Source organism: Eriocheir sinensis, chromosome 51 (genome assembly GCF_024679095.1).
Source record: "Eriocheir sinensis breed Jianghai 21 chromosome 51, ASM2467909v1, whole genome shotgun sequence".
Taxonomy (NCBI): Eukaryota; Metazoa; Arthropoda; class Malacostraca; order Decapoda; family Varunidae; genus Eriocheir; species Eriocheir sinensis.
This window is the reverse complement of record NC_066559.1, coordinates 9,469,201-9,481,548: the sequence shown is the minus strand read 5'-3', so window position 1 is coordinate 9,481,548 and position 12,348 is coordinate 9,469,201. Positions and strand designations below refer to the sequence as shown.

Here is a 12,348-nt window from a genome sequence, read left to right as displayed (position 1 = left end):
CCAGAGGGAGAGAGAGAGAGAGGGAGAGAGAGAGGTGGATTGATGGGAGAGGAGAGGAGGAGAGGAAACGTTGTCAGATTATCGTACTCAACCTCCTATGTTTGCTGATTTCCCACCCAAAAACTGCCTCCACGACCCTAATAACTTCCTTTATATATAGTTAACGTTAAAATGGTTAATTAATTGGTGTTTTTTGGCAATAGCGATGGCTCAGAAACCGGTAAATATGAGGCTCTGAGTACGATAATCTGGCAACGGTGAGGAGAGGGGAATAGGATTAGGGGAGATAAGGGAGAGGTGGAGGAGGAGGAGTACCGCAATAGATTCACTGGCGTTCATAACCTAACCATTTAAGAGGGTAAGGTTAAGGTTGAGGTGAGTTAAGGGGCTATCACAATGGGCAAATTTTCCGTCGATCTTCAGTCAAACCACGATTTCCGCTGGCGTGGTTCTCCTATTTCCGTGGTTTTCAGACGTGTCCACGATCTTCTAAGGCTACGGTAGATTTCACTGAAGGACGACGGTATTACTCACCATCATCATCAGCAGCAGCAATAACAAGAGACAAATGAGAACCACGCTAGCGGAAATCGTAGTTTGACTGAAGATCCACGGAAAATTTGCCCAGTGTAAGTATGTGAGGGTAAGGAAGGAAAGGTGTGTAAGTGAGTAAGGTTAAGTAAGTAAAGTTAATTAAGTAAGAAGGTTTAGGTGTTAAGTAAGTAAAAGTAAGTAAGGAAGATATAGATTATAGATAAGTAAAGGTTAGTATGTAAGTAAGTACAGGTAAGTATATATAAGTAAATAAGTTAATAAGTAAGTAAAGTAAAGAAGAAGGCTTAATTTGTCCTCGTCTCTTTTTATTCACTTTTCTCTGTTCCGTTTTTTGTATTTATTATCTTTCTTTTATAATTATCGTCTCGTCCTATTTCTTTGTAGTTGTTGTTGTTGTTGTTGTTGTTTCGTCTCCTGTTTCTTTTTTTTTCATTTTTCTATTCTGTTGTTTCGACCTATTGCTTTTTTTTTTCATCTCCTATATTTATCTTTCTCTTGTATCGTTTCGACCTGTTTATTTATTTTTTTGTTTTGTTTTCTTCCATCTCCTGTGTTTATTATATCTTTCTCTTTAATCGTTTCAACCCTTTTTTTCTTTCTTTTTTTCGATTTGGGATGGACAGGTTCCTAGACACACCTGCTCCACCTGCTAATGAAGAGGATCGAATCGCTTATCTTAATTTTTTTATGCACGACTGGACCGTGTCAGAGGGAGGACCCCGAGGCAGGACATCACCACCACCATCACCACTACGACCACGACCACCACCATCACCACTACGACCACGACCACCACCATCACCACTACGACCACGACCACCACCATCACTACCACCACCACCATCACCACTTCGATCACGACCACCACCATCACCACTACGACCACGACCACCACCATCACCACTACGACCACGACCACCACCATCACTACCACCACCACCATCACCACTTCGATCACGACCACCACCATCACCACTACGACCACGACCACCACCATCACCACTACGACCACGACCACCACCATCACTACCACCACCACCATCACCACTTCGATCACGACCACCACCATCACCACAACCACCACCATCACCACTACGACCACGACCACCACCATCACCACCGAATCACCTCGCCACACCACCAACCTTCCTTCCCTCCCCCACCTCCCACCTCCACCCCCACCACCACCACCGCCGCCGCCAAGTAAACAAACATATGGTACTTAAACAATGCTGTCTGAAATTGCGTGCTTATTTTTTTCTTTTCATAATTTAACTTTTTTGACTATTTTTTTTTTATCAACCAGTAAAAAAAAATATATCAGTCTCTTTCACGAGATTTCCGAAGCCCGGAGACGCGCCACACTCCGCCCCTTACTCACTAAACTTCTATCTATCTATCTATCTATGCATTATGTGTGTGCGTGCGTGTGTTGGGGAGCGGGAGAATAAAACGCTTCCAGTAAATTTCTTGTCTGTTCCTTTGATGGATGTTTATTAATGACGAAACAAAAGCAACCGCTAAAGTTCAATAATCAAAGTTCAGTGTAGCCACAATACTCCACGGACAGGTGAGTCTCAAGGTAAAAGTTGTTCCTTCAAGGGTGTTGTTACATAAGCGCAAAAATCTCCCAGAAATAATAACAATGTAACCTTAAAACTATGTGCAGGTGATCCTCCAATGAAAAGTAAGATGAAATGCAACAAAAAGTTCCTTCCATAGTGTTACATAAGCACTAAAACCTTCCAGGGCATATTACAGGTGATCCTCGGGTAAAACTGTTCCTTCCATAATGGTGCAGACACTAAAATCTTCCAGAAATAGGCAAGTCAGTCCCCAGAATTGACCCCCCCCCCCTTTATCCCAACCCTCACAATGCCCGCCCCCCCAGCAGGGCACCCGACATCGCCCTTCAGCACGAGGCCGAGGAAGTGTCTTCGCCCGGCACAGCTGGGGCCTTCAATAGAGGCGGTAGGGCGGGTAGGGGTTAACTTTCGGCTTCACGTCATCGCCTCGGCCCCATCGTCATCACACAGAGCCGTAAGAGACAAGTTCGTCATCAGAGTCGGAGAGTCCCCAGGCCTGCGGGAGGGACGGGTCCAGGGACTCGTGTCCTGCAAGGGGCGGGTCGTCCTGCCGTGACTGCTGCTGCCTGGACTGCAGCAACAGCGGCGGCCGTGGAGGCGTGCATGTGTCTTCGCGGAGGCCCAGCCACGTCAGAGTGTCGCAGGCGTCGGGCCCCACGTCCGCCGCCTCGTTCAGGATGAGGTTCTCACTGACGCCGCGCAGGCCGTCAGCGCGGCCACGCCAGCCTGCCGTCTGCAGCAGACTGAGGGGCTGTTCGAAGGCCGCAGCCTTGAGGAAGCTGGTCTGCGGCGGCACGTGGAAGCGCGTGAAGCCGCTCATGGCGCCTTCCTTCAGCATGTAGTCCACCACCAGCCGCACGTGGCGTTCATCCACCGTCTCCCCCGCCGCCGCGTACACGCGCCCCACTTCCCGCACCAGGTAGTCCCGGGCGCGCAGCAGCCCGCCCTGCCACAGCTCCAGCAGGGCATCCTCCGCCTGGCCGTTGAGCAGCTCCGTGAGGCGCGGGATGGCGTCCCCGTCCGAGGCCACGGCGGCGCGGTGACAAGCGTTCAGCGTCATCTGCATCAGCGGCTCAGCCAGCGCCTGGGCGGCCAGGGAGCCCACGGCCTCCCCGGCCGCCGGGCGGCTCTCCTGGTAAAGCCGCCTCATGGCCTCCAGTAGCGCGGAGAACTGCCCCGTGCTGAAGCCAGCCTGGCGGACGCTGAGGGTGTTCACGTGCTGCCTCACGTACCGCTTCAGCGTGGCCAGCGGGTCACCCAACAGTCGCACCTCCGCGCCGCGCCGCCCCTCCCGCGCCGTCATCTCCAGCTCGCGCAGCATGTTCACCTCGGGCAGCTTGCCTCCCCCGCCACGCCGGGGACGCGGACCCATTGGGTGTCCGGCTCTGCTGGCCGCCGCCGCCTGCAGCCGCTGCGCCTCCATCACCTCCACATACTCCTCCCTCCTGCGCCGCGCCGCCTTGCCCAGCGGCTTCTCGATGGAGTGGTCCAGGAAGACAAAGAAATCCTGAACGCTGCAGGCAACGTCCGTAACGGTGGGCGGCGGCCCGGCGGCGGGAACGGTGGCCAGCACGTGGGCCATCAGGTGCGGCAGGTGGAAGGGCACCGAGGCCTCCAGCGGGCCGCCCCGCGTGTCTCGCCCCATATGATGACGGTCGCGCCACAAGGCCCACAGCTCCTTCCTCAGCAGCCGCCGCTCTTCCTTGGCCAGGCGGCGGTCCGCGATGAGGGGCAGATAGAAGTCCGCCACGTGGTCGGGCAGCGGCCCCGTGGACAGCGTCACCGCCACGCAGCACTCCGGCAGCAGACCGTCGTCGCCGTACAGCAGCTGCACGATCTCATCGTTGGCGTCGCGCACCGTGCCGTCGTGCCGCACCGTCAGGTCCTCCATCAGCTTGCCCAGCTTCCGCTGCAGGTAGCCGCTCTGCCCCGTGGCGCAGTGCTTCTTATAGGAGGAGCTGCGCGCCACCATGCCGCTCAGCACGTCCGCCGTGATGGAACCGACGCCCAGCAGCGGCTCGTCCACGAAGCCCTCCGCCTGGGGCCGCTTGTCGTCCCTGCTGAAGAAGGGCAGCAGGCGGCAGCCGTCCAGGTGCTTGTCGGGTAGCTGGTCGTTCTGGTTGTGCTGGCCCACTGCCAGGCACACCTGCACCAGTTTCTGCGGCCGCTTCTTGGACCCGGCCTCTAGCATGGCCGCCGCGTTGCTCTCCTTGGCCAGCTGCGGCACCAGTTGGTTCGCCTGGTCGGCAAGGAGCTGCCGCAGCTTAGCGTTGCGCCGCAGGGGGCACTTTATGTCCTGGGCCCGCCGCAGGGCGTCGTGTAACTCCTGCCGCATCATGTCCAGCGTGGCGGCGGGGCACGACCAGTCCTCCGGCAGGAAGGTGAAGCCGACGCCGCCTACCTCGTCCACGAAGCGCTCGGCGACGCCCTGCAGCCGCTGGACGGTGGCGACGATGCTCTTGCGGCCGAGGAACATTTTGCAGCACTCCAGAATCTTGTCTTGGGCGCCCTTGTCGAACACCCCGGAGAGCATCGTGCCGTGGCGCACCAGCAGCGAGTCCAGCCGCAAAGGCACGCCCGCCTGGTCCACGGTGAGGGTGGGCGGCAGGGCGAGGGACAGCAGCTGCAGCCCCGTCCACAGGCGGCATGGTTTGAGCAGGGCGGGAGGAGGCGCCTCACAGTCTCTCGGCATGAGCGCCGTGAACTCCTCCCGCGTGAGGAAGGTGTCCCGCAGGCTGGTTGAGTAGGCGCCGCGCAGGGCGTCCTGCTTGATGCGTAGCGACACCTTGCCGCTCTTTGGGAACACGGCGTTGTGCTCAATCTCCAGCAGGCGCCCCGCGTGGCTCTCCACGCCCGGCACGAACAGGTTCATCTCGTCGCCGTCGCAGTCGGCGGCGAAGTTGTCCGTGGCGGAGATGTTGAGGCTGATGGTGCGGGAGTCCGTGACGCGCACCGTGTGGGTCTCCATGTTGGCCTTAGCCAGGGTGGGCTGCCGGCACACCACCACCTGGTCGCCGTCCATCAGGTGGCGCTGCACCACGTCCCCGGCCTGCAGGCGCACCAGGGGAGCGTGGTCACGGCCCCCACGCCGGCCCTTATTGGCCCTGAGTTTTTGCAGATCGATGCGTCGCCTCCCGCAGATCACGGCCACCACGCCCGGGTACTCCAGGGAGTGACGCACCATGGCCTGGCACTCCTTCAGGTTCCCCTGGTGCACGTGGACGTACTGGAAGATCTTGGCCGCGACGACGCGTGGCACGCCCACTACGCCCAGCGGGAGGGAGTTGTCGCCCGTGAACACGGCGCGGGCACACTGGTTGACGCGCTTGCCCAGCAAGTGGTGCCGCAGGACGCCCTGCTTGCCAGTGACCTTGGCCAGCTGCCTCTGAATCACGGCAGCCACGGCGGCGGTAAGGAGCAGCACCTTATGCCTCGCCTGCTGCTGCAGGACACACACCCGGGCCGCCACCTCCTGCACCCTCTGCTTCAGGCGGTGCAGTCTGTCTGTCCGCTGTAATTCTTCCTTGTCCCACGTTTCTTCTTCTTCCTCGTCGCGGGCAGCTTCACTCTGCTGCTCCTTTCCCGCGACTCCGTTCTCTTCGTCGACGTCAGGGTCCAGCAGCCACTCGGCGAGCGGCGGCGTCGAGGGTGCTGCGCCTTCGTCCTCCGCCTCGCCTTGTCCTCCTCCCTCCTCGGGAGTGTTGAAGTTCTTTTTCTTGTCCGCGTCACCCTCTTGCTCCCCATCGTCAACGTTGAGGCTGGTGTCCTTGGCCAGAGCCTCGTCCTCCTCCAGCTTGTTGCTCTTCTCGTCGTGGTCGGTGGCCCAGCGGGCAGCCAGCCGTCTAGGCCAGCGTGCCGCGGCGCCGGGCTGGTAGCCGGGGCAGTGCATGGCGTCCACCTGCCGGAGCAGCAGCATGTGAACCCCGCCCCGCACCACCTCGTCCTGGCGCTGCAGGAGCTGCCGTGTCTGCAGGCGGAGACGGTCCAGCTCGTTCCTCAGCTTGACCACGTTGTTGTAGCAGACGGACAGACGGTTGGGGTAGAAGGTGCCGTTCACCTGGGTGGCGGGCCTGCAGGGGAGGGGGCATACCCGCAGGTACCTGACGAACACCTGGTCCGAGGGGTCCTTCATGCCCAGGTACCGCCACGTGCGGTGTGGCACCTGTCCGAAGATAGCCCTGACGGTGCTGGCCGACAACTCCACCTCCCTCTGCTGCTGCCTCCCCGGCACAGCCACCACGATCACCGCCACTCCCTCCCGCACCACCAGGCGGTACTCGGGCTGCCTCTTGGCGCACAGCCGCGGGTCGGGCTCCTCCACAGTCGCTGCGAACTCGTTGTTCAGCCAAATATCCTTCATCGTTAGTGGCCGCCTCAAGCTCGTCCCGGCCTTCCGCACCTTCTGCACGTTCCGCTGGCACAGCTTGGCGGGGCCCAGGCAGTGGTAACACAGCTTCCGCAGCGTCTGCACGCAGAGCGTCACGAAGGCCGGGTGGTACACGTCCTGGCGCAGGTCTATGTGACCGCTATGGCCCAGACAGTCGAGGGAGGCGCAGGTGGCGCACGGCAGGCCGGTTCCGCCGAACAGCGGCCCGAGGCGTGGGTCTGTGACGGAGCCGGGCGTGCCGCGCAGCCCCAGCACGCCCACCTCCAGCACACTGTCCTCCAGCACGTCCCGCGGCGTGAGCGTCGCCAGCCGCACGCCGCTCGGTCTCTCCTCCGGCAGCGTGCACACCGGCACCACCGCGGGGCTGCCGGGAACGTCAGCCACGGCGGAGGGAAGCGGGGCAAGGCTGGGGCACTCCACCTGGAGAAGGGTGCTGCCCCGGACCCCAGATTTCAGCAGCGCCTTCACCTCATCCTCATACCCGCCGTTTGCCGGACCGCTCGGCACCTCCTCCTCCTCCTCTCCCTCGCTCTCCTCAGCCTCCTGCTTCCTCAAAGCATAAGAGTCATCTACAAGTTCTCCCCGACGTGGCACCTTCGCTTCCTTGCTGCTCTGCTTCGCGTCGGATCTCCTGCGCTTCCTTCTCACAGTACTCGCTTGGCAGAGGGATGAAGGACATCCCGTTCCCCCCTCTTGCTTGTTCTTCGTCGCGTGTTGTGCTATCCTTTCCTTGTTAAGGTCTTCGTGACTCTTGATCTCAGCATAGCTTAGCGGCCGACTCTCTTTAGCGGCAGAGGAAGGCTTTTTTCCCTCCTCTTCATCAAATATTCTACACTGCCTTTCAAACTTCTGTATATCAGGACAGCTCGTTGACAGCTGCACGGTATATTTATCCACCATTAGCCTCCTTTCCTCTTCCATGGGTCCGGCTCTTCCTCGCCTCTTCCTGGGCTTCTTGGGGCTGCCTTTGTTCCTCCGGGTCCCGACGGTCACACTCGTTCCCGCGTCTTGTCCACCCGTCCTTCCTCTCTCGTCTACGGGGTGCTTCTCCTCTTGCCCGTTTTCTGCCTCCATATTGCCACGCCCTGATGTGCTGCTCTTTTGGTGTTGGGTTGAATCCTCTTGAGTTGGGTTCAGTTGTGTTGCTGGGCCTTATACTCTTGTGTTCTTGTGTTGTGTTGGGATTTGTTATGATGCGCTCTTGTGTGGAATTGAGTCCTCTTGAGTTGTGTTGGGTTGGGTTGCTTTGCCTTAGATTCTCGTGTACTTATGTGTTGTTTGTGGTTGTGGTTGTGGTGTGTTGTACTCCGTTCTTGTGTTGTGTTGTGTTGGGTTTGGTTGCCTCTGTTCTGAAAAGAGTATGGAGTTTTGTGTTACCATATGTTGTTTGTGTTCTTGAGGGTTATGTTGCGTGTGTGTGTGTGTGTGTGTGTGTGTGTGTGTGTGTGTGTGTGTGTGTGTGTGTGTGTGTGTGTGTGTGTGTGTGTTTGTGCGCGAGCGAGTGATGTTTTGTGTTGTCTTAAGTTGCCTGTGCTCTTAAAATTGTGTTCTGTGATGTGTTGTCTCTATACTCAGGGAAGTAAGTGTGTGTGTGTTGATTTGTGTTGTTCTCTGTTGTGTTGCCTTGCGCTACGCCGTGTGCTCTCTGCTCGCGACGTCTGTTTGTCTGTGTGTCTGTGTAAGTGTGTGTGTGTGTGTGTGTGTGTGTGTGTGTGTGTGTGTGTGTGTGTGTTCAGATAACAAGGCTCGCCACTCACTCGACCTTTCCCAACGCCTCTGAGGACCCTTTCAGAAGACTTCCTCCACACGCGTTTGTTGCTGCAGACCAAAGAGGGAGGGAGGGAGGGAGAGAGAGAGAGGCTTAGGTGAGTGTTGGTCTTCACAGGAAACAAACTTCACTATCACGCACGCAACCGTTTAAAGAATTGGGGGAGGTGCGATGGTGATGGTGGTGTGGAGGGAGGTGATGGTGTTGTGTGAGTGTGGAAGGATGGTGTGAGATGAAAGATGGTGTGACGGGAGGTGATGGCGAGGAGCTTGGGGTGGAAGTGATGGTGTGAGGTTTTGTGGAAAATAGAGGTAATGATGAGTTGTTGGCCAGTGTGGTTGAGGCGTAGGTAACCATGTATATGTATGTGTATGCGTGGTAATGACGGCTAGTGTAGAGTGGCAATATGACCCGGGTATGACTGAGAGAGCGGGTATGTGGATGGTTTAAATGGAAGGAGAATGGAGGGTACTGTTGGTATGGAAGGGTGATGGAAGGGGATGGGAGGGAAGGTTTTTGGGAGGGTCATGAAGGGAACTGGGTATGTGGGTGGTTTAAAGGACACACACACACACACACACACACACACACACACACACACACACACACACCTTCAAAGCTTCCCTAACCTGCCTCCACAGCACTAGAAACTACGTGTAAGGTAGTGAAGATAATGGTCGGAGTTCTGTGTATAGGAGTATGTATCGGCTGTGTAGGGATCAGTGAGATTGTCGAAAGAAAGAGGGAGATAAATAAATGTGGATAGAAGGTAGAGGAAAGGGAGAGGAAGGGAAGACAAAGAAAGGGAGAGACAGACATTGGGCCAGTTTCACAGTTCCCCATGATGGGTTAGTAAGCTCCCAAACCAATCCCAGAGCCTTCGAAATTTCCTTGTATAGTGTCTGGTGTTTATATCTAAGTTCACAAATTTGATGAAACTATACAGGAAAAGTCTTGTGTATTTAGTGTGGCATCGAAGACCTCCCCATTTTGGATTGTATGGGATTCTATAGTTTAGTTCGGGCTGTTACGAAGGCACTGTGTTGGACTGTGAAACCGGCTCATTAAGCGGTCACCGATCACCAAAATAGACACATTACATACGCATATACACAATTTCCGTTTTCCGATCTACCTTCACTCCCCTCGCGAACTGTATATACATTAGTGGAGCATACTCATTACGGCCGGGGTTCTGTATAAGGAGTATATTGGAGCACTAGCTGAGGATAAGTGAGTTTGTTTATCACGGGCACTGATAACCAAAAGACACACTACAAGCGCACGTAACTGACTGCTCTTTCGGCCACCTCTTCGGATTCTTTACGGGAGCAGCGAGTAGCGTTTTTTTTATTTTTTATTGTTTCCTTTTTTTGTGTGTGCCCTTGTGCTGTTTCCTTTGCTGTAAAAAAACAAAAAAAACACTCACTTCCACCGCTTCCTGGTCCTCCTTCACCCCACTGCGAACTATATCTACGCAGGGAGGAGCAAGGCCAGAGTTGGTGCTGTTGGGAGCGTGCAAAGAGAAGTAGTGGTTGCAGACTCCTAACGTTTTTATGTATGTTGGTAGTGTAGTGATGATGGCCCCGTTGCAAAGGCTTATCCCATCGCCTACTATATCTACGCAGGGAAGAGCAAGGCCAGAGTTGGTGTTGTTGGGAGGAGTAGTGGCTGCAGACTCCTTACGTTATGTATGTTGGTAGTGTAGCGATGATGGCCCCGTTGCAAAGGCTTATCCCATCGCCTACTATATACTGGACTGGATGGGTAGTGTAGCGATGATGGCCCCGTTGCAAAGGCTTATCCCATCGCCTACTACATACTGGACTGGATAGGTAGTGTTAGTGTAGCGATGATAGCTATACCCTACGAATGATTGATGTAGCTTGTTGAAGGGTAAACTTATGTGTATATATTATGGCGACTATATATCTCTTCTATAGTGATTACGCCTGTCTCCCTATACGTGTTGAAATGGTTATCTTTGTAGACATGACTGGAGATAAATGGAATGGTGCGTGGTGGAAATGAAAAAAAAAAAAAAAAGGGAGGAATTTTGATTGTGTTGAAGACTGACGAATGAGAATTGCAAGGTGAAGAAAAAAAAGAAAAAAATGAGAAAATAAAGTTCGTGTGTGTGTGTGTGTGTGTGTGTGTGTGTGTGTGTGTGTGTGTGTGTGTGTGTGTGTGTGTGTGTGTGTGTTTCTATATTCCATCAGATCTCTCATCATAATTATAATCCCTTCATCTTCTGCATATATTTTTGGGGTTTATGTATTTATGAGTGTTTTTACTTCATGTGTGTGTGTGTGTGTGTGTGTGTGTGTGTGTGTGTGTGCAGAAGACGAATAACATCACATTTTTACACCAGGAAGGTTTTAATTATCCATACAATAACAAAAAAACAAAAAAAAATCTCACTCCAGGATAACCTTTTTTCTTGGCAGAGACACAAGAAGGGGACCTATCTTTTATCTCATGGTTACCTCAAAACAGCGGTGGTGGGGGCGACAAAGTGAGTCAAGAGAGGCAGTGAATCATAAGGCGGTCAACGGTATCTCAACCCACTACAGCGAGCGAGGCGAGGCGTGGTGAGGTGAGGCAAGGTGACCAACTTTACCTGCATCGGTCTATGCGTGCGTGCGTGCGTCACTCGTGGGAGAATATGGAGTGTAGCAAATAGGGTGTGAGAGAGGAGAGGACAGCAGGCAACCCACACACGCTTGTTATCTTTGTCTTTAGCTGCTTGTTTTTGTTTGTCTTTCTGCTTACTATGTTATTAGTTTTCTCCGTCTATGATTATTTTTTTGGTCTATAACACGGCCCAGTACATGAACCCCCTCTCGACTCCTTTAACACCTTTCATCCTTTACGAGAATAGAACTGAACTCTGAATGAAGGGTTGATCCTCCTTCCGAATCCATGAACTCCTTTCCACTCACACTCTCTCCTCCTCTTGCGGACTTTTTTGTTTCCTCCTTTTCTTTACGCCCTTGAGCTGCCTCCTGTTCTGTGCCCAAAAAAATATATATAAACGGGAAGTTCATTAAAGTCTGTCATACACAACCACTAACGCCGCTTAGGGAGGGAGAGGCGCGGGGTTCACAGAGGAGGTTTAACCCGGTAGCTGCGGGGAACATGTATCTTAAAGGTTCCTCTAAGCGAATTAATGAGAAAAAATCATCACTCACGCAAACTATTTCATAATATATAGTACCAATGCATTTGTGATCAGTTTGTGCATCATCTATTTTGGGGGTTTATATCATGGTAAAAATTTGGCCCATCGCTGGTACACGGTAAAGCCACAAATTTGGCCCATCGCTGGTACACGGTAAAGCCACAAATTTGGCCCATCGCTGGTACACGGTAAAGCCACAAATTTGGCCCATCGCTGGTACACGGTAAAGCCACAAATTTGGCCCATCGCTGGTACACGGTAAAGCCACAAATTTGGCCCATCGCTGGTACACGGTAAAGCCACAAATTTGGCCCATCGCTGGTACACGGTAAAGCCACACATTTGGCCCATCGCTGGTACACGGTAAAGCCACAAATTTGGCCCATCGCTGGTACACGGTAAAGCCACAAATTTGGCCCATCGCTGGTACACGGTAAAGCCACAAATTTGGCCCGTCGCTGGTACACGGTAAAGCCACAAATTTGGCCCGTCGCTGGTACACGGTAAAGCCACAAATTTGGCCCATCGCTGGTACACGGTAAAGCCACAAATTTGGCCCGTCGCTGGTACACGGTAAAGCCACAAATTTGGCCCATCGCTGGTACACGGTAAAGCCACAAATTTGGCCCATCGCTGGTACACGGTAAAGCCACAAATTTGGCCCATCGCTGGTACACGGTAAAGCCACAAATTTGGCCCATCGCTGGTACACGGTAAAGCCACAAATTTGGCCCATCGCTGGTACACGGTAAAGCCACAAATTTGGCCCATCGCTGGTACACGGTAAAGCCACAAATTTGGCCCGTCGCTGGTACACGGTAAAGCCACAAATTTGGCCCATCGCTGGTACACGGTAAAGCCACAAATTTGG

The 12,348-nt window shown here is 54.2% G+C and overlaps 1 protein-coding gene across 2 annotated transcripts in view; it reads right to left on the bottom strand.

Annotated features, from left to right (window-relative positions):
- Positions 1-2,023: 2,023 nt before the first annotated feature.
- Positions 2,024-12,348, bottom strand: part of LOC126982651 (uncharacterized) — a 35,081-nt gene continuing 24,756 nt past the window's right edge. Inside the window, exons 1-2 of one of the 2 annotated variants that reach the window (XM_050834861.1) lie at positions 9,726-10,111; positions 2,024-7,877 (exon numbers count right to left, since the gene is read on the bottom strand). In XM_050834861.1, coding sequence (XP_050690818.1) covers positions 2,584-7,602 — 5,019 coding nt within the window. In that variant the 5' untranslated portion in view covers positions 7,603-7,877; positions 9,726-10,111 and the 3' untranslated portion in view covers positions 2,024-2,583. Of the gene's footprint in view, positions 7,878-9,725; positions 10,112-12,348 lie in introns of those variants that run through there. The other variant, XM_050834862.1, reaches the window with a different exon arrangement.